The following is a 27308-nucleotide window of genomic DNA, read 5'->3' as shown; positions in this document are numbered from 1 at the left end:
GCATCATTTTTGGAGCATTTAATATCCCTCCCAGGGCAGATTGTTATATCTGGAGATCTTAATTTTCACCTCAAACAATCATACAAGAGAATTCCTTGAGCTACTAGAGGTCTTCAATCTGACGCAGCATGTAAACCAACCTACTCATAGACTCGGCCACACCCTAGACTGTATAATGACTGAACGGGATGTGGATATTGTAAGTGAAGTCATTGTAAATACTCCTTGGATATCTGACCACAGTCTTGTGTCCTTTCATCTCTCCGTATCCAAACCTGCGTTAACTCACAAATCTGTAATCAGGGGGGGTTTATGTCGAATCCAAAGATCTAAACTATGGCGTACCGCAGGATCTGTCCTGGGCCCAAAGCTTTTCACCACGTATTCACGTCCGCTGGGTGACATTGCCCGCAGCCATGGGGTTCAGTTTCATGTGTACGCTGACGATTGTCAACTCTACATAGCCGAAGGGAAAAGGTTCCAATGATCAAGTCTAAAATGGAAACCTTACTGATGGAGATAAGAAGATGGATGTCTACTAATATGCTGAAGCTCAACGATGACAAAACTGAAATCATTGCTTTAGAAGGTCCTCGTCGCAATCGTGTTGAACTACCACCGATGATAATTGGCAATGAAGTGATTCCTGTCTCCAAATCTGTTCGTCTTCTTGGTGTAGACATGGATAGTAACATGACACTTAAAGGTCATATTTGCTGTGTTGCGAAAAAGTGTTTTGCTACCCTGAGAAACATGTTCAAGATCAGGCGGTGCCTCAATGAGACTGCTGCCAAAGCAATGGTTCACACTATGGTAACATCTAACATTGACTACTGCAACGTCCTCCTATGTGGTCTGCCACAGTCTACACTAAAATATCTATCAAAAATTCAAAAGATATCTTTACGTTTTATCTCACAAAGTGCCAAATACGGCCATGTAACACCAGTGTTGAAAGATCTACATTGCCTGCCTATTGAACAGCGTATAGAGTATGAAGTTCTAGTGATGAACTCTCTCCACAATACATCGAGGAACTAATACAGAAACGACCTACGAAGCGAACCAGAGCTGACAACAATAATGACCTAGTAGTTCCCACTATTAAACGGTGACTCCTTTGTTGGAAGAGCATTTAAGAAATGTAATAGCATTTGTTACTTCAAGAAATTTTGCACATTTTGAACATTATTGAACAAAATTCTATATTCCCTAATGCTATGAACAAGTTACGCCATATAACAATGGATAACAATAGGTTTTTAAACCATTCCGCTCCATTAACTATGTTTTTGCCGACTAAGCTAATGATTTACATGCGACCGCGCTTGAGTGAAGACGGTTATGAATTTCAATCAGCTTTTTTTTCCAGCTTGATTTCAATCAACTTTTTTCCTATTAGTGCTTATTTATAGGTCTATTCTTTACTTACTTACAAGCAAATCACCTACGAAATAATATCGCGCAACCTCTCCTTTGAAGAGATCAATTAACATCGGTCAATCCCTTATAACAGTGCTAATCGTAGCTCGCCTGCTAGTCTCTCCTGGACTGCGAGTATTCCATCTAGACACAACCCTCTCTCAATCACCTGGACTGCAAGTATCCCATCTAGACGCAACCCTCTCTCAATCACCTGGACTGCGAGTATCCCATCTAGACACAACCCTCTCTCAATCACCTCGACTGCGAGTATCCCATCTAGACACAACCCTCTCTCAATCACCTGGACTGCGAGTATCCCATCTAGACACAACCCTCTCTCAATCACCTCGACTGCGAGTATCCCATCTAGACACAACCTTCTTGTAACCAAGGGAACCGGGCTTTTAAACTGAAACCTAGCAAAAAAAGAAGCGAAGGGGGAGGTGGTGGGAAAGGGAATAAGGGAACGGCTTTCCCCTCCCCAACCCCCCACGTTACCTACGTACAGCACCGTATGAAAACTAAAAAATTCGGTTATAACTTAATTTTGTTACTCTTTCATTGAGGAGATTAGTATCTGACACCCGAAGATTAACTGCTCAATTAAAAAGTAACACAGTGGCAAAACACTCAGCATCCGTAACCTAGACAGCCAATCACAAGGCTCGTTTTCTATAAACACCTGGGTTGATTTGCAGAACGCGTGTCGTTTTTCCCGCCATTTGTGGCAGATCAAAGAGCTTTATTGTTGATGTACTTTTAAAGATATTTTTAAGCGAAAAAACATTAACCGACCTTAGACAAGCCTTGCCTCTTATTTCATAAGGATATAATTGCAAAAATTTACCTAGAAAATAAATCCTAGAAAATAAATCCAAATTAACCTGTTTGTAACTGAGAAAGTAGTTTTCAAAAGTAGCCATATTCAGTGACCACATTCTTCCATGGCATTTGGTTGGCTTCCTATTTAGTCACGTGACAGTTCGCTGCCAGTCGGCGGGGCCGGGGCTGATATTCGGATTGATAGTCCAAACCGTATTATATGCCTCCCCCCTCCCGGGAGGAAAAATACAACCCGCAATAAATCAAAAATGAGGGCAAGATTATAAGTGGTAATAACCCCCCAGGCACCGAAGCTCCACAGTCCCTCGTTATTTTCAAAGGTTTTTGACCAAATAAATTTATGGCATTTTGTTGGGTTCCTGTTTAGTCACGTGACAGTTTTTCAGCCGTCGCTTCTTGTTTGTATTCTCAATTGGTTTTTTGACCTTTTGTTACTCTTGACATATGAGGTAATTAAATTGAGATATGAGCTACACGAGCATTCATTTAAACCCATGAGAGTGACACGCGTTCTCGGCATGTATGTATTTATGTATGCAACTGGTAGGTTATTGAAGAGTCGTAGTGTTCACCACACTCGTTCAGCTCAACGGCTTTAGCTTTATACTCGATACCAAAGTGCAAACATTAGTAGGCTGGTTTGGATTTGAAGGTGAACAACACCATAAATACTAGGGAGTTTACTACTGCTGACTACAGACTAGTACCTTTTGAGGTAAGCGGCTGTTTTTTAACTTAGAAATAGTTATTTTTATCAAAGAACAAAGAAGAGAAAAGAGATTATAAGAACCGTTAAGTTCTTTAAACGGTTAATGGGTCTAACGGCAATAACGCTGAGAGCTCTACGCTTTTTCATTATATAAATATATGTTGTTGTTTGCATTCTACTTTCTACGGAAGGATATAAAGTGTATTAAAAAGTAAAAAATATCAAAATTCTGTCCATCAGTTGACGGAATTAATACCTCTCATTAATACCGATATTCTAGTTTTAATCTTTAAAACGGCTTGACAAACCGTCTAGCGTTATAAGTTTGTTTTTAAAAATGCCTGGCTAGTTGTTTTTTGGTTTGGTGTGCAGTCAGGACTACCTCTGGTTTAAAATTCTGGTGTAAACGAGTAAAATAATTTGATTTTTTTCAAAAATATATTCTTCAAAGCAAAATCTTGATTCATCGGCAGTGTTCAGTTTTTAAACGTGGTCAAGTTATGTTTTAGATAAATCGCCTTAGTTTCGCTGTATCGGTTTTAAAGGACGAAAGTTCTAAAGAAATGAACCATAGCTGGATATCTGTCGCCTACTACACGGCTTCTACAAACTTTGTTCGCAATATTTCTTAAAGAAGATAAGAAGAAGAGTCAACATTTTGCAAAAATAACTCATTGGGAACTACAAACCTTTTTCAGTAGTTTTGCTTTTCAGTCTTCTTTCCATCTTTTCATCCAGCATCTGCTAAAGCATTTAACTTTTGTTGCTTCTCAGTATATTTAATTTATTTCACGAGCAAATATGATTACAAAAAGATGGCTTCACTATGCAGATGTTTGAACTCAAAACGGATACCATGTCAGTAGTGATTAAATAAATTAGATAAAAATAAAAGGACACGTTGACACGGTGAGTAAATTCGGTTAAACTTATCTGTAAATATTTTAAAAATATATTAGACAATCCATTTTTTTAAATACATATGCATCCCCATATCTCTATTCCAAAACACAGGCTTAAAAACGCATGGGGGAAAAATGGTACCCGACTTCGGAAACTTCACTGATCTTTAATCAAAAGTACCCTGTAATCTTTGGAATTAAAGTTGAAAAGTCTTATAAGAAATAGGAATTAGAATTTACTTTCAAAATTTTCAAGTTTTACAAACTTTAACTATTAGTTTTTTGCGTTTCTCTTCTGCATGGCGTGGGTAGCAACTTCGAACCGGCTGATTTGTTGAGCAAATTTCAAAAGCGAATAATTTAATGTACGTCTTACGCAAACAAACCGTCAAATCCTGTCAATAACATGTTTTTTCAAATGCGATTATCGACCCATTATTTGCTTTTCTTAATCAAAAGTGTTTTTCCAGCTTAATTACACATCATGATAAATAGCTGTCAGAGTGTTATTTACATAAAAACTTATTCCTTTTGTCTTCGGGGACTTTTTCCGAGACATTCATAAAATGCCAAAACAACACGAAAGAAGTTTCAAAAAGTTAAAGCAGCAACCATCTTCTCTGCGGAAATGAGATGTCCACTCCGCCGAGATTGTTTGTGATTCGCGACTGACAGATTCTTTGTTTTAAATCAAAGATGCCTTTTCAAAGAGAGGCCTGCCTTTTCCGCTGAGCAGCGTTTGCACATTCCAAAACTTCTACGCAGTTATAACCAGCATGAAATAGTTCTTTATTATTTGAATGATTTATCTCGTGTTGTGCTCCCCAACCGTCTTACTCGCATGGAGATATAATCTAACAATGATTCCTAGATCGTAGTTTATGCTATAGACTTACCTAGCTTCAAGTTATTCAATTCAGATTAGACACGGTTCTGTGCGGATGATAAATATGTCCTATTTTGGACTAATACTTTCTATTTCTAGTACACTAATATAATTATCTGTGCATGGAATTTCGTTTTTCGTTATATAACTGGTTTTCACATAACATTTTCTTGTTTTCAAAGTGTGTACAAAATCTGCTCATTTTTCTACCACTTTCCATTCGTTTCTTTATAAGCAGTTTTCTGCCTTCATTTGACGTTTTGGCCTTTGACTTTAGAATTGATTCTATCGTAAGGCGAACAAAAAAAAGTAAACACTTTAAAACACGTATGAAAATCCGGCTTAGGTTAACAAAACGGTTAGTTATGATACTGCCGAATATCTTCAACAGCAAATAGATTTCTTAAAAAAAGTTTGACATCTTCATCCTCTTCAGTGAAGTCATTCTCTATATTGGAGGAAATAGAGCAATACAATAAATCTGCCTTGCTCTGCAATTCTTTTTTTCGCCATATTTAATGTTGCTTTCTATCAGTTTTATGTTTTGTCATTATATTACCATTAGGGAGAATATATAGACCGTATTTTGCTTTCAGAGTCATGGGTGAGTGGCATTCAGTACAGAAGTCGCACAGTGGGGCTCCAAAGTTCTGAATGTAATCCTGTCAGATATGCACTATATGCAGTCTTCTCAAAGACTTTTGTATATCCTCATGCTCTTGAGTCGTACTCTTTATTGGGTAAAGAGAGCCGGAAATATTACGTTATATACTCTAATTTATTTTTTCGATTTATTTGGTAACTAAATATTTCAAGCTTACAAGTCCGGTTTTTTTTCAGACGTGAAGTCCGACAATGATAAATGAGCACTTGGATTCAAATTTCGTGTACATTTTTCTTTTAAATCTTTTTTGTCCTTCGTCGAATCATCAACCCTATACGGATGCACTACGGATGCGCACTTACTTTGAACAATTTTAGACAACTTATTTTTACCCTGAAAACCTCTAGGCTGATCGAAGTCAGGGCATGGCTAACTCATAAATCAAACCATGAAACAACCTCTGGGCTGATCTAAGTCAGGGCATGACTAACTCACAGATCGAACCCTGAAACAACCTCTGGGTTGATCGAAGCCAGCCGGGGCATGGCTAACTCACAGATCAAACCCTGAAACAACCTCTGGGTTGATCGAAGTCAGCCGGGGCATGGCTAACTCACAGATCAAACCCTGAAACAACCTCTGGGTTGATCGAAGTCAGGGCATGGCTAACTCACAGATCAAACCCTGAAACAACCTCTGGGCTGATCGAAGTCAGGGCATGGCTCACTCGAGCTTGCAGTCAAATTGGAATTTAGCCTTTTTTTTTTTTTTTTTTTTTTTTTTTTTTTGTTAGGTTTTACGGAGGAAAATGATTGTAGTCGGATTGTAGTTCATTGATTCATGACAAATGGATTCTGAATGGATATTGGCATAGCGTTAATGGTGGCCTACCAAGGTCATGTTTATGATTTCGGCGGGCTTCCTGTGCATCAGCATTGAACCATACACTCGAGTGCCACACGAACTCATCATAACCAATATCAGATCCAAAGCCTTTCACTAACGGTTTTATTGCCTTAGGCGCTCCTTCAAATGTTGTTTATTACATTTTAACATGGGCATTTAAGGCCATAAATGGTCTTTACGTACACTTCATATTCCCTAGACACTCGAAGTTCTACAATTAACCCTAACTATCGATCGAAAAAGCCGTAGAAGTGGGCCCGTGCCTCAACTGTTTGTGTGTTTGGTCCAAGTAGACAGGATAATTGATTTAGGTTAGGCGAGCGCCAAACTGACGCCAACACCAAGGCCTCCTTAACCTCGGAGCCAGTATCCAATCAAGCGTTTTATTCAAGAAATAGACAAATGGTTATCATTTATTCTGAAATGATTAGCAGCGGACAATTGACGCATGATGATGAAAATGAATGTGGGCGATTAATCCGTGACTTGTTATCTTCCCCCGGAATCTGGGATCCCTGTGTTGATGGAATAACCGTTCTGAAAACAGATTAAAGTAATCGCTTACACAAGGCTCAAACACGGTTCTCTACTTTTAGAAATTAGCACCCAACGCCATATCGGTAAGTTCTTGAATTTTTATCATTTGAACTTGTTTTTATGAAAAGGTTTCTGTTTCGTCTGACAGACGCAAGCAATGTTTAATGATCTTAGGATCTAGCCGCGGGCTACGATCGTACAAATCTGTAGCTTAAGAAGATCATCTCGGAATATCCGGTTAATTAGTGACCTGGGCGAAGATTGAACCAAAGATATCTATATTAGTATATATTACAGACGTATGAAGTTAAAAGACAAGTTGACACGACTTTCAGTAAAACGTCTCAATTTGTGAAACTCAGAATGAGCTGGCTCGGATTCCTGCTTGGGATGAAAATATTTGGGATTTTAAAACTGGTCCAAAAATGCGGGAATGCCTTTTTAGCATTTGGAAATATTATCCAATAGTCATAATTTAAACTAGTGAATTCTCACTTTCTTAATATTATTGTCTTATACGCACTATGTGTATTTTAGCCTTTAAAAACTAGTTTCGTTGTTACAACCTCTTCAGTTTGGCTAGAACAGATAGTTTTCAGTTACCGGATCAATTGAATTTTTTAAATTTTTTTCATTTTTTTATTCAACTTTCACTGGAAAAAGCCTAATACGGTTTTTGGCAATGCTGGATGAATTGATGTACCGTTGTTTTTGTTTTTGTTTTTGTTTTTAATCTGAAGTTTTTAAAAACTTCATTTGGATAGAATAGACAAATAGTTGATGCAAAAGTTCGGGCTCTCTGAAGAATCGGTTCCGAGGAGAATTCCTCAGAAATTCTCATCACTTTGAAATAGGTATAGAAATAATCTGTTTTACTACAAGGTTTGCATAATGAAGTAAAATATCGAGTGACTCATTCTGGGGGCGGCCAGATTTTGTGGTAACACACGGTCATTGTCGCTTGCTCTGATGTGATTTTTTGTGGCCAGTCATTTTTGCTTAAACCAGTGCAGCTCGGTTTAGATCGGCTATTTTCTTCAGGTCCAAGGTCGTCTGTCAGTGGCAACGATTCATTCTATTGAGTATTATTTTTTCTTTTAGAATGTCAAGTTAGCGAGAAGTAATGCAGAAAAAAACAAAAAAACAAAAAAACAAAAAAACAAAAAAAAAAAACAAAACAAAAAAAACAGTGCCTTTTATTTTTCGAGCTTGACCAATATTTCTATCCAATCGGTTGGTCCTTTTCACATAAGCCGGTTAGTGTTAGGTAGCCGTGTTTCAAGTCTTTGAGTATTATCCCTTTCTTTTGCTAAGCCTAGCTATAACCTAAACTTGTAAGTATCTAGCTTAATCAGGCGAGGAATGATTCAATCTTTATCTAGGGGCAACCGATGAATAACCATTGGTGTTTTCAGTTTTCTCTCGTTTCATGCTCTTGAGTAGTACTTCTTTCTTTCTTTTTTTGCGAGAAACTAAAGTACGAATTAAATGATATTGATTCATAACTTGATCTTTTGTCTTTAATCTTGGTCTTTAATCTCCTTGAATATATATATATTTTAATGGAATTTCAACTCAGTGAGAAAGCTCGAGTGTAAAGACATCTTACCAAAAATTTTTGTATCGAAAAACATGTTTTCAATATATTTAAGTTGCCACAAAAATTCAACAATTGAAATGGCGTGGAGGAAAAAATCAGAACTTGTGTTCCACTTGATATTTAACCTGTCATAACTTTTCTTCTAAAAGAGCACTTTTTTCAGGCATTTTCTGTTTATTATTGTATCTTCATTTCGTGTTCTGTTACCTCGACAAAATTAACTCTGATTTCCCCCCGACCTTTTATCCAGCTGGGGTTCGAAATTACCAGCCAAATGGCAGAGGAAATCCTGCACGCGCGAGGAAGATAAGAATCAAAACTGTCTTCTAAAATAACTGTAAATTGTTTTTCTTGACTTCATGAGTTTTGACCCCCCCGTGTGAAACGCTAGCCGCATCTCCACAATCTTATCAGGATTCGTAAACCTTTTCATTTACAATATCTTTGGTTTTGCGTGATAGGATTCCGACTTTCTGTTAAACGTCTATCGGTGATAATTGAACGGCAAGAAATCTCACTGAAATCACTGTTCAAAACTGGATTATATTTTTCATTTTCGTTTTGATTTAGCTTGACTCAGCTGCGGTAAGTAAATGATTTTTTGTGGTTTATCTTACTGATTGGAAATAAAAGGATAATATTCCAGAAAATTATCCAAATTAACAATCGCTTCTCGAACAAATTGTCCAAATTACTCGCAATCTTTCATTTCGGTTGCCATTTTATTCGCACCACACGCGCTAAAACGCCTCAAGAGAAACGTTATCTTGAAAACAGAATTTTAAGCTATGTGTTGTGCTATTAAATTAAGATTTAGAGATGTCTAATGCTAATTGTCCATTTGCTAATCCTGGAACTTACATTATATGAATCTCTTTTTCATTATCAAGCGATTCTGACAACCAGATAGGCCGCCATTTACTCAGGAATTACAGACAAAAGATGCATTTAAAATGCTTTTACGTCTCTTGTGTGTATGTAAGATATAGGCCTTGACAATATGCGTTGATTTTAGTCAAAACTAAATCTGGTCTCAAGCTTTTCCTCTCACTAGGGGGTATCGTTAGAATGGATCGTAGACGGCTCCTTAAATAGCAAATGCCAAATTTAAACTAAAAGGACCTCCAACTCTATCTCATAATTACTTTTCAAAGCTAGGTAGAATTATTTTTCGCGCCAACGTCTTCAAAGTGTGACATCATATTAAAACATCTTAGGCTAAAAAAAACTGTCGAAGGATGACTTAAAAATCTGTGGTAATTCTGTCTGCAACGATCCCACCCAAGATAAAGGGCTCTGAAGCGTGAGTTAGCATAGATGATAGCTTTAAAAACACGAAAAAGGTCAAATGGTACACTGTTGACAGATTCTTCTTATACTCCCAATAGCGTACAGAATTGCCGGTTTTCACATGACGTCATCAAAACATGAAAATCTAAACTATAGATCGTATAAAGACATTTCTAAAGTATGTTTTAGAAGTCAGTTTTATAAGTCACAAGAAAAAATCTCGAGTCATTTCGATGTTTGGTTCCCGAGTTATGAAGGTTGAGTTTGTTTCACACAATACCGTCACGTCTATCTAAATAGCGATGAAAATATTAAAACAATTTACTTTAGTTGAAAGATTTTTCGTTAGACACGTTCAAAATATCTATTTAAAGTATATTTAAGTGAAATGTAGTCAAACATATTAACTATTCCATTACTTTAAGCCTTTGGAGTTTCGTGCGCCATGATGGTGTACCAACTTGGAACACCAAGATGGCCGCCCCATACATTTTAACCAAAAATTGCGTCATGTTTACTCGCCTATAGTTCCGTAACGAAATGCTTTACAGCCTTAAAATTTGGCCAGTATATGTAGTTTGGACCGCTTTACAAGAATATAAAACTTCTATTTCATTATAGTGCGAATTTACGCTTTTGAAATTTATGATGACGTAGGTGAAAACCAAGAATAAACAAAACCGCTCGCACTTTGTACATGATATTACAAATCTGTTTACTATTTGCTCATTGCTTTACGCAAAGGCCACATCATCTATTCAGGAAACGATTGGAATACCATTTTAGTGGGGTTATTTGTAACTGCATTGACGTGATTGGGTCCGACATGTCGCTGAGGCAAATTCGCGATTGACTCAATCTAATGAGGTAAATTAAATCCCACATGGATCGATTATCGGTTCATAGTTTTCCAGTTTTGGCCAATGACCAGGACTATAACATTTTCTTTTGCAAAAAAAAAAATGTCAAAGTGGAATGTCAATTGACAAGCACAAACACACATGACAAACAACCAATTTTGTTTTAACAAAACATGGAAAGTTTGACAGACTAAGTTTTGGATGGTTCTGCGAGGATTAGGATGTTCAAATGTTCAAATCGATGCCATTAGTATGACAGCACTGAAAAGAAATGCAATCTTTTTCTTTCTTTTTTTATTCAGTGATGATCGAAGACTGAATGGAGTAGACTGCATTGCACGATAATCAAAATGACTAAAAATTCAATGTGATTTGTATACAACTAGGAAATGAGTGCGATTTTTCTCGTTGCATGACACGACATTTGAAAATCCAATAAAATGTTTCACCAATCACTGCGAGAGTGATATTGAATATGATTGAAAACATCAACTTTACAAAGAAGTTAATTCAAAGAACGAGACTAAGTAGTTAAGGATTTCCTGATTAATACCACTAAATCGGTATGGCCTCTTTATAAGACAAAGCAGCAATTTCTTTAATACATTCTATTATGAAATAAAGATTGATATGAATTACTAGGGCCACTGGATTGGTCTTTATTGGTCAGATGTCTCTCTGATATCCCACAGATTACTTAATAGCTTTTCGGCTCGGAGGAACTAACGCATCATGCAAGCTTGTGTTTTGTTTTTTTTTTAGCTTTCTTCTCGTTTAACTTTGGCAAAAATTCAAGAAATCAGAATTCTAATTTAGGTCAGGGAGTAGGTATCTCAAAGGTCATCGTGAGACTGATACAATTGAGCTATTGGTAGACTCCGTGTCAGACGACGGAAGCCGAATATTGTGGCTCCCCATGACGTCCTGTTATAAAGAATTTAGAAATCTTCGCGCAACATTTCGAAGAAGATACAATCATCCCACGAAATGTGAAACGCGAAAAAAAGGGAAAAAAATTAAGGCATAATTTAGCTCACGCCTACTAAATTGCTTTATCGTACGTACTTGTTATGAAGGATTTAGAATCATTTGTTTATCATGAACGTGACAAGATCGCGCGTCATTCACTAAGTCATTTTTCTTTTCAAATATTAAAGAACATTAGTGGTAGATTCTAACAGTTTTCTAAGTGATTTTAGCGTTAGTAATCTCTTATCACACAGAGGTGAGGTTTCACTGCAAAGTTTTTCGGGTGTTTTGTTTACCATCGGTTGTTAAGTCATAAGCTACTTTGATCTATCGTCACTTTATGCCTAATAATACGTTATGTACAAATATATATTCAATTTACTACTGATATTTAGTATTTATCGTGGTAGACTAAGAGGATCCAGAAAAACTTCTTACAAGTTTTTGAATCTTAAATTAAGGATAAATTATATTCGTTAAACTGTACCTTAACTTCGTAATTATGTATTAGTAATAATTAAGTATTGTTGAGGCGTTCCAGATTCTCATTTGCAAGTAATCATTCTTTTATTGGGTAAACAATGGCCGTCAATTGCATTCATATTCAAATAATCTCCGTTACGTTTATTGATCTATAGAGGATGCGGGGGGAGGTGGATGCTAATGCGCATAATAACTTTATTTAAAGCAGTTTTTGTGACTGATCTTGTATTGTACTAGCGGTCACGCTGCGGTGAGCCTACCCTGAGAGACTCCACTCCCATACCACCCTCTTGGGCTGCTGAACATTTCAACCCAAGCCATTGACCCCGCACAGCTCAGCTTCAGCGTTCTTCTACGCACGAATCCAAAGCAATTCAACGTTTTAATTTACCAGGAGAAAGTAAAGAGTTGGAGCAATTGTATGCCCCTACCCCTCCCTACTGAATAGTAATCGAGTGACCTTTGAGTAAATACCAACGACAACAGTGCTAGCAATCTAGCATTGAGTGACAACTTCAGTCGCTTCGCGCAAGACTGAGTGTTAAAGGGAACGTGTAGGACGCTTTGAATCAGTGCGTAAAACCAAACCACAATCGTCTATTCAACACAGCCCATACCAAAGGATGGAATATACTTAAGAAAGCCCGGTCAGTGCTGTTGTGTTATCTTGATTTCAGAAACAGGAAAAGAGACAAGATTGTGGCGGAATGTCCATACGTAGTATCAGTCGAAAAGCGGGAATCTGTTCTGCAGATATTACTCGCGTCATGTACATTTATGTTTTGCTGGCCTTATTCATTCATTTAGGTGAGTTATTCTGTATCTTTTGGTTGTGTTTTAGTGATGGCTTTTCGTAGCATGGCTAGAACAGTGTTAGGAGTTTTTGTTGTGGTGGTATTAGATATTATTTTGGTGTTTTGATTACTACAGGAAAAGTGGACGCGGACATCACGGTGAAAGCGGATAAGTCCCTTGCTGAAGTGAACGTTGGAAGACAAGTTTCACTAGTTTGGAGTTACGATACAGATCAACAACCCTACGAGGCAGTTCTCTGGGGTAAAGGAGATTCAAGGGGCATCAATTTTGAAGATATTTACTTCATAAAAACTCCACAACAACGGACGCCAGTACTTGATACGAAAATATCTCCAGACACAGCATCTCGTGTGAAAATAACTAACCGGGCCACGCTTGTTATCTCGAATGCAAAATACACCGATAGAGGATACTACATTTGCGAAGTGAGAAGTGATTTTGTAACCCTCAAAAAGAAAATCTTTCTCGAAGTTTATGGTAAGTAAATACATAATAATTACGCATATAAGACTCCTTTATTTGCTTCTCTTATTTTGAGAGACTCATCTTCAGTCCTTGAAGCGCTATTTTTATATGAGGAATTTATCTTCGATGTTTTTAGTGTCCGGCTCAGCTGTATGGAAAACCCAATAAACACTTTTTCGATCGGGGAAAGGTGTTCGATGCGGCGATAGGAAGTAATAACCTATTTGGTGGAATACTTTTGATGACATTTTTAAACACAATCCTTCTCGGTTGTGGATTTGGTTTGTTTTAACGTCTTTGAATATGTTCCCATCACTAGATATCGCACCTGATAAGCCATAAATTACGCGGTCAGACTTTTTAGGTCATTTTTCTGCTAGCCATAGACCAAAGCTTATCTGAGCCGGTAAATATAAACGTGCTAAATTAGTATTTTTCGAACAAGGATTCTATTATTCTCGATAAAGTGATGGAATTCAAAACCGGACACACCATTGATTTTTTTCGGACGCTTAGGATTTCGATGGATCATAGATCAAGAGATTGTAAGTTTGGTTAGAGAGCGTGGAAAAAAATACTACTTTGAGCATCGAAATTAACGGGTACCAAAGGGAGTATTAATAAGTCTGTTAGTCTCTCTCACCCGCAGGAAACCTCATTTTTCTTTAGAGCAGGTGAAAGCATAAAACGTTTTAGGATTCCCGACTGTGCAATGCTCAAGAACTTCACGTTTTTTAGTGTTATCTTTGTTACATCGTTCGCGCATTAAAATCTAGAAATAATACATTTGAATGATTATTTTAAATACTGTTGACAAGTGCCAACAGCATTCTCGCGTTAGGTTTCTTTATTTACACAAAAAATTTCATTGTTAGAAAGTGTTCTAGATGAACAAATGTAAATAGATTGTCACTTACGAAGAACTAGGAATAATTTGTGCGTAATTCGAGAATCGCGGTGTTCGTCCTCCACCAAAGCGCCCTCAACATCCAACATTTCCCTCCAATAATCATTATTTTTGATTTACTTTCATTAAAAAAGTACTGATCCTCTTCCGCTACGGATTTTTTCAATTTGTTCCATACAACATTTGGTTTTTATTTATTGGGTTTTCCATAAGCTCGAGTCAAATATCCTGAATTTGTTTATGCGTCTTATTATGCCTCATAAAATCTTTAATTTTCAGCGTACATTTATAACTTACTTTGGCACTACTTCATAATGTCCAATTCATAAACAGAGTATTTTGATAGTTGGGGAAATTGGTTGGTCAAACTTCCGATACTATATCGCTTTTATTTCCGTCCTTAAATCCAGATTTCCAGTGTTTTTCAAGTTACATTTAGTTAATATGCCTTATTTTTTTGGGATTTTTATCCATTGTTATAATTTGGATAAACTGCTAAGTGTCTCGTTTAATTGAGCAAAGACAAAAGCCCTCTGTTAGAATACATAAAACGCATGACCAAGCGACTCACAACTAATCCTTTTACCGTGACTCATTATACACAGATAAAAGAAAGACGCGAAATGGATCGAAACGAAAAAAACCTGACTGTACGTTTCATTATCAAAACAATCCCAGAACCCATTTTAGTGCAATTATGTATTTTTTCCAACAAGGCAAAACCATAGTTGAGAAAACCTTTTGAGTTGAGATTATCTTTTCTTGAATTTAAAAAATCCCCCCTAATGCATCCAAACGCACTTACTTCATCATTGCTCTATTGTTTTGCCTTCAGGATAATTTGAGCTTTCTTTAGACTAACTTTTGCCTTTTTGTGGACCTATAATGGGACCATTGTGGACCATTGTGGACTATAAATCATAATCATATGGGACCGTTTTGGACCTGTTTGGACCTGTCTGGAAGTTCATGACACAAAACTACTGACCTTACTTTAGCCTAAAAATCTGTTCTTAGCTTGAGTTTTTTCTTGAGGTTTTTTATATGTAGAGTCAATGATGCTATTAACCCAGAGAAAAAGATGGATAAAGGGAAGGGATGAGAGAACTGGTATGAATGGGAAATTAAAATGGGTAGAAAAGATATGTATAAAAATTCCATCCAAAATAAGTTTTTCCGTTTTTGCAGGATAGTAAAATTTCTCCCCACTTTGATAACAATAGTAATGTTGAAATTAAAAAAAGGGCTTTGGGAGCAGAGGAGGAGGAGAAAAAAGGAATAATGGAAATAAAATGTGTTGAAAATCTTAAATTTCGACACACAAATTAGAAAGAATTGTCGAAATAGCTTTTTGTTGAATTTGGTGAATAACTTTCTGAAGCAATCATCAATAATAAGGATTTACCAAGTGTTAATTTGAAGTCAGTGTACATACTGTCCTAACATTTTGACACCTTTTTCACTCACATGTACACTCTATACAAATGTGTAAATGTTTCAAAATTTAAGGGTCATTTTCGTTACCTAAAATATTACGATTATCAGAAAAGAAATCATTTAGGAAATTTTCAAATATAGTGATAAAAATTAGCAGCGTAATATAGATCTAGTCAAGAAAAAAAATATGGCAAATAATTGTTTAGAAGATTTCTAGTGATTCTGAGCCAAAGAATTAAGATTGTACCTTGTTCAATTACGAGCAATCAAGCACCTTGTTATATCTTATTACTTACATTGGATTTCAATGTTGCAGTACTCAACAATTTTCATAGAAATGGAATCTCGATCTTGCTAGCATGGTATACACAAAACAGAATGACCACAGGATGTTGAAATTTTTATGACTGTTTTGAGGAGTGACGGTAGTTTTATTATGTTGGCATTGTTAGTTAATATTTTGAAGGAATAGATTTCTTTTTGAGTTTGAATATGTATGGGTATATATTTATTTCTGGTAATAATCCTGACATATAGGTAATCAGGGGAAAAAGGTCATGATTCTATGGTTAGCCACAAAACCAAATCCTTAAATATCATCCTCTAATATAGTACGGACAAATATATATCAAATCCATAGCAGATGTGACAAAATTACTCCTGTCTTTCACATTTAAATTAAATAGTACATGTTTTTAAATTTGAGTTACAAAAATCAGTACATTTTAAGAAATTTTTCGACAAAACTTTAATTTTATCTAAAACATTAAGAAAACATTTCTTACTTAAATTTAAAATCACTATCCTGCAAAGCTATTCATTTTAATTTGAAACAACTTCTTATTTCTGTTATGTTCTAATAATTCTTACAAATTAATATTTAAAATATTTAGAGAAAAATATTCAAACCATCTCTTAAATGGAGATGACTTACCTATGAAGATTAAAAACCTTGACTATAATAATAATAATAATAATAATAATAATAATAATAATTATTATTATTATTATTATAGTCAAGATTTTTAATCTTCATAGGTAAGTTATAATAATGATAATATTAATAATAATAATAATATATTATTATTATTATTATTATTATTATTATTATTTTATTATTTTACTATGATCTTATCTTAATTTTATATAATTATTTCTGTATCTTTTACCTTTTAAATACTTTCATGGTATACGTTGGAAATATATTTTCCATAAACAGCCTGCTTTTTCACTAATGAAGGCTTCTTTGTTATTTTTATCTTTGATTTTAGCACCTGTTTATCATAATTTCTTCATGAAAGAACGCTTTAATGAGATCCATCAAACCATGTTTTTTTCTCACTTCTAATTACTATTATTATCATATCATTATAGAAATGTCCTTCGATTTTGAATCAATGAGTAATTTATTTTTCTCAACCCATGTTAACCTCTTCTAGCTTCATGGCAATAATTATAATTTTTTTTTATAATTATAAGAATTATAAACATTTTAAAATAGATTTTGAAACATTTTTTATTTGTCTTTTCCCTTTTAAAAAAGTTGTCTTATTATTCATTCTTGTGTTTTTATCTATATATATATATATTTTTTTTGCAACAGTTAATCAACTGTTTATTCTAAGATATCTATTTTATCTTTGTTTATAAAGATATCAGCTCTCCAACTTTCATTAGGCATTACACAAACTGTTTTTCAAAGAAAATCCTTTATCACAGTTATGTTTTGATGATTCTTATCTGTTTAAAATATTAAATGTGTATGCTTTAGGCATGTTCTTATCCAGTTATAATAATAATATTTGACATCTTTTTCATAATATTTATTTTACAATACGGTATTTTTGATTTAAATAACCTGGAGCAGTGTACAACTATGTAATAAATAGATGCATTTAGTTTTTGCGTTGATTTTAACAGTTCATTTTTCTTTTTGATCAGGTAATGCTGTAGAATAATTTATCAAGCAAACTTATAAAACACAGTGATAGTAGTATTTTTCTGCGCTCTCTCTCTCGCTCTCTCTCTCTCTGATTACGAGTAATTCTTTCGGAGCCTCTCGACATCCTACGGCCTTCCTTAAGTACTGTAGGTATGATCTTCTTTCTTTCTTTCTTTTTTCTTCCTTTTTCTGCTCTTCCTTCCTTATTCATTCTTCTTTCTTTCTTCTTTCTTTCTTTTTTCTTTCTTTCGTTTCTTTCTTTCTTCATTTCTTTCTATCTTTCTCTCTTTCTTTCTTTCTCGTTTCTTATCGTTGTTTTGTAATAACACGCGATAATTACAACCAAATAGAGACTCTCAGACTAGTACCTTGCCAAGTCTCAAGCCGTTATTTGAAAACATATTAAAAAGTAATTGTTTTCGGTCAATGAACTGTAAATGTACCATAACAAAAAAAACGCCTAAAGATTGTAATTCTATCGTAATTATTATTTATAAACAACAGAAAAACGTGTATTAGTACATGATATTTTTAGTGTCAAAAGCTTTAACAAATTTTATCGCAAAGAAAAAGTTAATGCATTTTTTAAGGAGTATAGATAATACTAAGATAAATAAAGAAATAATAAAATAATACTAAATAATAAAAGTAGAAGTATTTACCTGAAGCTTTTAGGTCGTAAATTTGATGAATTTGTAGAAAGAAAAAGATTCTTTCCTCAAATGCTTTAATCTTGAAAAGAAGAAAGTTTCATTCAAGCAAAAAAGTTGTGATGAGAAAAATTTACGAGAGTCACATGATCTCATTCTGTTCTCTCATTGGTTTATTATTGGACGCGTGTTGATAATTCTGGAAAAATGGCGGGAAACATTTAGGTCGAATTATTGTAAATCCTAGGAAGAGTAAAAATTCTTCCGAATTACTGAAAAAAAGCTGTTAAAACTTGCGTAAAACTATCGTCAAATGTATTAATTTTGTTTGATCAGTGTCTCACAAGACTGACGCGTTTGCATGAATTTAAAAAAGGCGGGAAAAGGTAAAAGCTTGCAAATATGTAAGAGAATTCTTCACTAAATTTTCTTTTCAGATCCAGCGAAAATCACAAATAGCCCCCTGGCATTGCTACAGTACAAAGAGGGACAAAAGCAAAGAATTGTATGCGAAGCAGATGGTATTCCAAAACCGAGTGTATCATGGTTAAAGGATGGCAAACTCCTGAAGAATGGTCTTAAAAAAGTTGAAATTGAATTCAACCCCGTAGTAGATACAGATATGGCAACGTATAAATGCGTGGCTCAGAATAGAGGTGGAATCGATGAATCTGTAACAAACATCACTGTATTTTGTAAGTATTTACAATTTTGTACATTATGATTTAGTTTTGATTTCAGCTTAACTGAGATTAGCAGTTCCTGTTTTGACGCCTCTCGACCACTTCCGAACGGTCTGTTTGCTTACAAGATTAACTAAAAGGTCGTTTTATAAATCGAAAGATTAAATGACATTTAAAGTGATCCTCGCGATGTTTAGAGTCTTAAATGAAAGCTAAACTAGGATTTCAGGTTTTCTACCTACTTAACGTAGGATTACTGGGTATTCGAGTGTCGAACTCTTTCGTCCTGGGTGTCGTCCCAAAGTTCGATAAAACAGTAGTTGACCCCAGCCTTAGGATTACTGAATATTTACGTTATGCGTCGAATTTCCACGTTGAATGAAACCATTTGAAAGATACACACTAGCGTAGTGTAGAATGAAAACAAAGTAAGCGTCACGTACAGTTTTTGTGCAATTTTTTCTAATTGCTAAAAGCTAGGAAGGGAAATGTCAGAGACGTACCTGAGAATTATTAAGTGATTTTATTTAGCCCAAAGCCGTCTAAAAATAAAACAACCCCGCCTTAAAAATCTAGCCTCCTTTGCAGCCGTTCTTAGGGTCGTCACGTGACGACCCTAAGAACGGCTGCAAAGGAGGCTATGTAACATCCTATGTGGCTAAGTCACAGATTAAACCCTGAAACAACCTCTAGGCTGATTTAATTCAAGGCATGGCTATCTCACAGATTTAACCCTGAAACGACCTCTGGACTGATCTAAGTCATGGCATGACTAACTCACAGATGGAACCCTGAAACAACCTCTGGGCTGATCTACGTCATGGCATGACTAACTCACAAATGGAACCCTGAAACAACCTCTGGGCTGATCTAAGTCAGGCCATGGCTAATTCACAGATCAAACCCTGAAACAACCTTTGGGCTGTTCATACTCAGAGCATGGCTTACTCACAGCCGATCGAACCCTGAAACAATCGCTGGGCTGATCTAAGTCAGGGCATGACTAACTCACAGATCGAACCCTGAAACAACCTTTGGGCTGTTCATACTCAGAGCATGGCTTACTCACAGCCGATCGAACCCTGAAACAATCGCTGGGCTGATCTAAGTCAGGGCATGACTAACTCACAGATCGAACCCTGAAACAGCCGCTGGGCTGATCTAAGTCAGGGCATGGCTAACTCACAGATCGAACCCTGAAACAGCCGCTGGACTGAACTATAATCTTGTGTCTTGGGTTTTGCGGGGGGAGGAAACCCCTCAAAGAAATGAAGAGACAAACCCAAAGTCTAATAGTATCAAATAAAACAATTCTAAACAACAGGCAATAGTTTCAAAGTCGTCTAACTATGAATCACTTCAAGACCATACGATTAATTATGTCTTGGTGGTGTCTTAAATAATCTTCTCATGACTTTGAACCTCTCAGACAAACCCAGGGGAACCACATTCAGAACAGATGCCAGCGCAAACACTGTAAGTGCAGGCAGCTCTGTGAACTTCATGTGCAAGGCAAGAGGATACCCCAGACCAGAATACAAGTTCTACATCAGGACGGGCTCCAAGAAAGAACGGAAGTTAGACTACCGCGACGCAGAACGAAGCGGGAAGATCTCTAACCTTGGTATTTTAGACTCTACATGGCATGGAACATATATCTGTGTCCCTCATAATAATCTTGGAGAAGGGCCACGAGAGGAAGTTGTTCTTTACGTCCGATGTAAGTAGTTGTCTAGGGGAGGCTATAGGGAGGGGGATGCTCTGCTTCAAGAGCTCGAAGGGTTTCAAGTGCAGCTTAATTACTTAGTGCGCTTTGGTTGAGACTTCGGAATTTATAGTTGATACGCTTAACAAAAAATACACGGTATTCCAAGTGCGTTTTAAGTAGGGCTTATAAATATTTTATGCGCTGTGGTTGACTTCAAAGTTTGATTCAAAGAAGAGATTTCTGATACCTTTGTGTGTATATATATATATATATGTATATATAGCTCGCGTCATTTCTTATTTTAGGAAATTATGAGGGGTTTAGAAGGGCCGGGCCATTAAAGTCTTCCATTTCCTTGTATTTATTTTTTGTTTCAAATCTATTTTTAGATGCGCCAAAAATAATTCGACCTCCTCGTGACGCCACAGTCAATGAAAAGAGCTTCGTTGGTTTTCGGTGTTTGGCAGATGGGTATCCTAACCCCGTGATCACGTGGATCAAACTGACAGGCAACAAGGTTCTTGCTACTGGTGACTCGTTCCAGATCTCTAGCGTCACGCGTCAAGATCAGGGCAAATATCAGTGCAGGGCTGATAACAAATTTGGAATACCTGCCGTCGTTGTGTTCAATATCAATGTTCTGTGTAAGTATTTTCAGCTTATTGTTTTCCGTTCTCCATTTTTTTCATTTCTCGCATGAGTAATCAATACCCCTATCCCGAATTCGCTTGACTGACCACGAAACAATGGTTTGAAGTTGAGACTGGACTTGATTCTTTTATTCATCAAGTTCAACCTCGACTTGAAACCATTGTTTTGTGACCAGTCAAGCGAATTCGGGATACTTAGGTCTATTTTTCTCAGTAGCGCGCGACGAAGAAAGTTTTGATCGACGTCAGTCAACTGAAGGCGTTTTCATGACATTATTTTAGTCTATCCGAAGTTGGGGGAAACCTGGTACGAGTTGGCAGTGCAGTGCATTGTGGGCTTATTTTAGGGGACATATTTCATCCACAAAAAGAGCCCTACAAGTTTTTGCCTCAACCTCGGAAAAGAAATATGCACGTGCCATTGAAAGTTATGTCATATTGAAAGACTTTGATTGACTTCCACCAAAATCTTATGTTTTCGCGACGGCAAGTTGTGCTATTTAGAGCGAGCGATTGCATTGGCTATTTTGAAGAAATGTACTTTCGGTAAACTCACTAATTCTTTTGATTACCATATGTCCAGATCCACCAATCATCAACAGGACCATTTCCAGTCAGAAAGTAGCAGCATGGGTCGGATACACAGCTAAGCTAATTTGCTACGCAGACAGCAATCCAGAGCCTAAGTATACCTGGACGAACGCGAGTGGTGTGGTTGCAGTATCGGAAGTAACCGGAGTCCTTGATATTACTCCCACGGATGATAGTGCGTTTGGGGACTATACCTGCGAAGCAAAGAACCCACGGGGAAGGGATTCCCACACCATTACATTGATTAAAGTTGGTAAGATTGTTTATGCTCATCAAAGGTTTATTATTTATATACAGCGCTGTTATACGGTCAGTGGTGCAGGAGTGGGGTTCCTGTGGTTGCAATTGTATTATCATTCGAAGTCATTATCATAGCAATGAAGTAGAGAGAATATATTACTATAAACTTCCTTTTACCTTGGGCGTAATATTGTCACATTTCAGACAACGTGTCATTCCCTAGAGTATCATCTCTTTGTTTAATGGTTGTGAATGAATCTCATGAATCTCATTACCAGCCTTCCATGACAGGCAAACACTGCCCGTCATGTGCTAACAAAACTTTAAGCATCTGCTGCAATTACTCATTCTAAAACACTTCTTTTTGTCGCAGGAAAACCCGGCCCAGTTTCTCTCAAAATTACCGTAAGCATGATAAGGAGCCTGCGATTTGGGTGGACAGTACTGGACAGCGGTCAAAGCGACATAACGCACTTTACGGTTCAGTATCGTAAGGTTGGAGATGAACAGAAGAAGTGGAAAAGCACATCTCTACAAGCGTACGAAACAGAATATGAACTAAAAGACCTTGAACCCTACACATCTTATGAAATCCGAGTGTTAGCGTCGAATCAGTATTTTACAAGCGATGCTTCGTACATTACGGGTACAACACTTGAATCAGGTAAAGAAATGAAGAAGCTGAGGCTACGTCCACATTGATAATAATAATTATAAATAAATAATAATAAACTACTCAATAGACCTCCTCGGCTCGGGCGCGCAATTTTTTCCTATTTCAGACAGCGTGTCATTCCCTAGAGTATCATTTCTTTGTTTAACGGTTGCGCATGAGAAAACTCGTGACTATGGATGCAACTCAAATAACTTATTCTCAAGAGAATGACACGTCTGAAATAAGAAAACATTACGCCCAAGGTAAAGAGGGACTATCGGTCAATACAGTCCATGTGGCATTGCACACGTGGTCATGTTACATTATCATATATACCATACATTTTGACAATATGTCAAAATGATTTACTATTATAGTCTGTGAGGAATTGTATTGGATAGCTCAATACAACTCACTTGACCCATGAAAGAAATAGACTAGCTCAGAGTAGCATTAGTTAGTAGACACTGATCAAAGCGTATCTGTGATGTTGCTATTTCTTGGTTTGTTCAGTACCCCGATGAATCTCTCATTACCAGCTCACAATGACAGGCAAACACTGCCCGTCATGTGCTATCAACCAGAGAGTATTCTATTGATTGGTATCTATCAGCTGAATGAATCTTATGAATCTCATTACCAGCCTACAATGACGGGCAAACACTGCCCGTCATGTGCTCTCTGGGAAATGGGAAAACATTACGTCTGAGCCGAGGAGATCTATTTGATAGAGTAACTAGATGTACACTGAGTAATTTTCATCCAGGCCCTTTCTAGATCAAATTAGAATTTAGGAGCTGATTTTTACGGAGGGAGGAAAACCGGAGAACCCGGAGAAAAACCTTCGAAGCACAGGAGAGAGCCAACAAATACGACATCGAGCGCGGATGGACTAGAACCCTGGTTGCGTTGGTGAAAACCGACGCTATCACCGCTACGGGAACCATGCTTTCCATGTGGGTTTTTCAACACGCTCCGTCTTCGTCTATCCGAAGACGAGTCGAAAGCTTTGCGTCAACGTTGGCCTTACGCATCGCGTTCTCGCCCGTCCACACACTGAAACGATCACAAACGCAGACAAAACAGATACGAATAATCACGTGACCTATCCTATTTCTCTCGTCATCAGCTCCAACCAAGCCTAGAGAAGTGGAAGGTTTTCCAGTCAACAATTCAGCCATCATGGTCAAATGGAAAGAACCCGAGAAGAAAAACGCAGAGAAGCTGGATAGTTATACGGTTAAGTACTGCAGGATTCAAGAATGTCACGACCTTGGTGACAAGATGCCTCGAGTATCCGTAGCTCATAATTTTACTTCGATAGTAATTGGTCGATTGCAAGCTTTTACGAACTATTCCATTCAGGTTATTGCATCGAACAAGGCAGGATTCTCGAAGAGTGATACCACGATAGTCGTCACGGAGATGGCTGGTAAGCTTCATTTTTTTTTTCATTTTCATTTCCTTTCAATTTCATTCATCCCCTTTTTCTTCCCTTTCGTTATTAACGTCTCAGAATCACTGGTTGTTCGACCAATCACAGCACACGGTACAACTCAATATTCAAGTCTAAAATTATACTTAAATTATAATTATAATATTAATGATTAATAAATATATATTGACAGCACCCTCGGCCTCCCCTCAGAAAAAAAAAAGAAATTGTCGGTCAGTACCACAATAATCATAATACTAATTATTAATATTAACTATTAATGAATATTTATTTACAGCACCCTCCTCCCCTGAGGATTTGTCGGTCAATACCTCGGAGTTCTCTGTACAGTTAAAATGGCGGCGGCCACGATTTCTTAACGGAAAAATTACCAAATTCCGCGTCCAGTTGTATTGGAAACTAAGAGAAAACGGTAAGTTCCATAAAGAGATCTTGGAAGTCCCAGCTGTCTTATCGTCCAAAAGAGTCAAGCGAAACCGTCGAGAAAGTGAAGTCACTTTGAAACCCGTCACAGTCGAGGTATTGAGCCTGCAGCCTTTTCGACAATTACTGGTCAGCGGACTGCGCCCATTCGCTACGTACACCCTGAGTGCAAGTGAAGGGACTGGAAATGAGAAGAATGGTGTACTGTGGGGACCGTTTAGTGAAGGAAGAGTGGTCTCAATGCCTGAAGGAGGTAATATTAAATGCTCAAGAATTTAATGTTGTTGAATGTCGGCCCTGAGTTTGTATAATTAGCAATTATTCGCCGAAGGCGAAGTGAATATCGGGTATTTACCGAGACGCGAGTCTTCGAGCGGCGAGGTAAATATTCTCCATATTCACTGAGCCTGAGAAACTTTTAGTTTGCGTGACAAATTCACAGATGCCATTTTGTTGCCGACTCAATATTCCGAGATTCAGAGGTGAATATCGTACAATATTCACTTCCAATTAACCAATGAGCGCGCGCGTTCTTAGGAAGTACATTAGTTGGTATATACTAAAGTCCCATAGCTCATCTTAAATGCACGCGCTGATTGACTAGAGATGACGTATACAAGAGGGTATTTCTTGGAATTTAAAATTGAGGACATTTGAAATGTTAAATCGCGTGAAAATATAGGAAGCAAATTATAAAACTCGTATAAAAATGATTTTTTTGTTTGTTATGGGATTCAAGTTAAATTCATTGTCTGACCCGGAAATTGCACAGAATTAATTTCAACTCTGGATTGGCTAATAACATACGTATTTCCAAAACCATTTTCAACCTGTTAAAGTTCTTATTCAATCTTACATAATCTTTCATTTATTAAAAATCTATATTCCTTGACTATTTTCGACATTGCTCCAGTGGACATTGGAGGTCTTTCGAATCACCATGGTATCAGATTCAAGTGAAAAATTTCGCTTCTGCTTTCTGACGCGTAAAGGTAACTCAATTGGATCATTTTTGATAGGATTTTAAATGTTTTGCTTTCATTCTTAGCTCCAAGTGCACCTAAAAACGTCGAAGCATATGCAGTGGGACTACGAACCCTGAGCGTATCTTGGGATCGACCTGCCTTTCCAAACGGTCGCATACGGCAATACTCTATCGTGTATTCGAACTCAAGCGGTGTTAACTATACTTTAAACATACAGAAGGATCTAAATAACCCGTCGTTGAAGTATCAGATATCTGGACTACGGCCATATACACCGTACAGAATTCGGGTAAGTTTGATTGCTCTATTTTTGTCCCTCTTGTCATTCTTGAAGTTCTGTCGTTTTTCCTTGTTGTTGGAAAGGAAAGTTTTGCGAATTGATTGTTTTATGGTTATTCGATAATTATTATCTTTTAGTCTTTTTAAATAATTTTTTCGTAATTCATATTATTTTATATCTGTAATGTGGGCAAACTTTGCAGATAAAAGATTTAGATTTAGATAACATGACGTTTTTCTCGCATTTGTCAAGGTTTTGTCAAAATTTCTAAGAAGCTTCGATTCCGTTCTTAACACTTTTCTTGTAAACAAAACCCTATTGCTTTCCTTCAAATCAAATGGATTTCCTGTTTACTTGATCTTTCTATGTAGCTTCGATTCCATTCTTAACACATAACACATTCTTATGCGGATAGTTTTCTGCTCACGTGCAGGATGAAAGAGGATGCAAAACTGAATTTTCTTTACCGTATCCGATAGGGGAATAATGTTCAACAAGACATTTCCAGCTGCAATATATCTAGTTTTTTTCACACACCCCTGGGGGTAGGCCTGTGTTCAACATCATGGCTGTGGATAGTCTACAGACCACATTCAAATCTGCCGTCAGTTGAAATTATGTCGCGAAAGAAATTGTCCAAGTCCCTGTTGTGTTTACTATAAAACCCTATTGCTGTACGCTATGGCGTTATATTCCCGACAAAATTCAACCTCAGGTTTTCGACATTCTAATAAAGAATTCAGTGTTTCACTTGCAATGCAATATTGTTAGTTGCTTTTCCGACATTGAAGATTTCGATTTCAACTTAGCTGTAATCTCGTCCAACATTCGAGTTCCACGATTTAACATTCGTTAATAGCTTTCCGTGTCTGGACAAAATTCAACATTGGCAAGGCTGAAGACTTAGCACCCGATATCGACTACATCACGCTAGAAAATCCAAAAAAAATCTCTCTCTCTCTCCTTGAACCGCAATAAAAATGCAACATCTCAAAGGAACGATAATTTCTCTATTATAACATGTATTCTGAATGCCACCACGCCAAATATGTCCAAAAAATCCTGGCTTGAAGTCGAATATTTGATTTCTTCTACAGCGTGTGATCGATGGTGTTAAACAGCCGTTGTAAAGCGTGAGCGGGTCACGTCACATATAGTCTCCCCACAGCCGCTTTCAGTGTCGTCACGCAACGCTTTCACAATGAAAGCGGCTGTGGGGGAGACTACGTTACATACTGCATTCCCATTATTTAGGTAGAGAAGAGCGGATTTTGAAAAAACCCACTAAACGGCCTCAAATCGCGCTGAAACTTCGCCAGACGACTGAACATAGTAAAAGCAACAACTGCAGCAGGTTTTGAGGCAAACTGTTGAGTGAAACATTTTATTTTCGTAACTTTATCAT

The 27308-nt window shown here is 36.9% G+C and overlaps 2 protein-coding genes across 3 annotated transcripts in view; both read left to right on the top strand.

Moving 5' to 3' along the window:
• The first annotated feature begins 498 nt into the window (after positions 1-498).
• On the top strand, positions 499-1041 carry LOC116291926 (uncharacterized). Its single transcript, XM_031699160.1, has one exon. It carries the CDS (start codon positions 499-501, stop codon positions 1039-1041), a length of 543 nt encoding a protein of 180 aa, XP_031555020.1.
• Positions 1042-2863: 1822 nt separating this feature from the next.
• LOC116291904 (receptor-type tyrosine-protein phosphatase S) overlaps positions 2864-27308 on the top strand; it is a 47065-nt gene continuing 22620 nt past the window's right edge. Inside the window, exons 1-11 of one of the 2 annotated variants that reach the window (XM_089030315.1) lie at positions 2864-2983; positions 12692-12821; positions 12945-13307; positions 18669-18926; positions 20344-20634; positions 21012-21266; positions 21856-22116; positions 22477-22767; positions 23888-24190; positions 24492-24890; positions 25686-25912. In XM_089030315.1, the coding sequence (XP_088886441.1) occupies positions 12722-12821; positions 12945-13307; positions 18669-18926; positions 20344-20634; positions 21012-21266; positions 21856-22116; positions 22477-22767; positions 23888-24190; positions 24492-24890; positions 25686-25912 (2748 nt within the window). In that variant the 5' untranslated portion in view covers positions 2864-2983; positions 12692-12721. Of the gene's footprint in view, positions 2984-8883; positions 8998-12691; positions 12822-12944; positions 13308-18668; positions 18927-20343; positions 20635-21011; positions 21267-21855; positions 22117-22476; positions 22768-23887; positions 24191-24491; positions 24891-25685; positions 25913-27308 lie in introns of those variants that run through there. The other variant, XM_089030316.1, reaches the window with a different exon arrangement.

This window comes from Actinia tenebrosa, unplaced genomic scaffold (assembly GCF_029948245.1).
Source record: "Actinia tenebrosa isolate PJP-AT-01 unplaced genomic scaffold, QUT_ActTen_1.0 PGA_scaffold15__27_contigs__length_11533743, whole genome shotgun sequence".
Lineage (NCBI taxonomy): Eukaryota > Metazoa > Cnidaria > Anthozoa > Actiniaria > Actiniidae > Actinia > Actinia tenebrosa.
Note: the sequence above shows the minus strand (reverse complement) of the source record. Positions and strands in the feature narration are given on the sequence as shown.

Coding starts and splice junctions, on each gene's coding strand:
- LOC116291926 (XM_031699160.1), top strand. CDS start 499: ATGGAAACCTTACTGATGGAGATAAGAAGATGGATGTCTACTAATATG.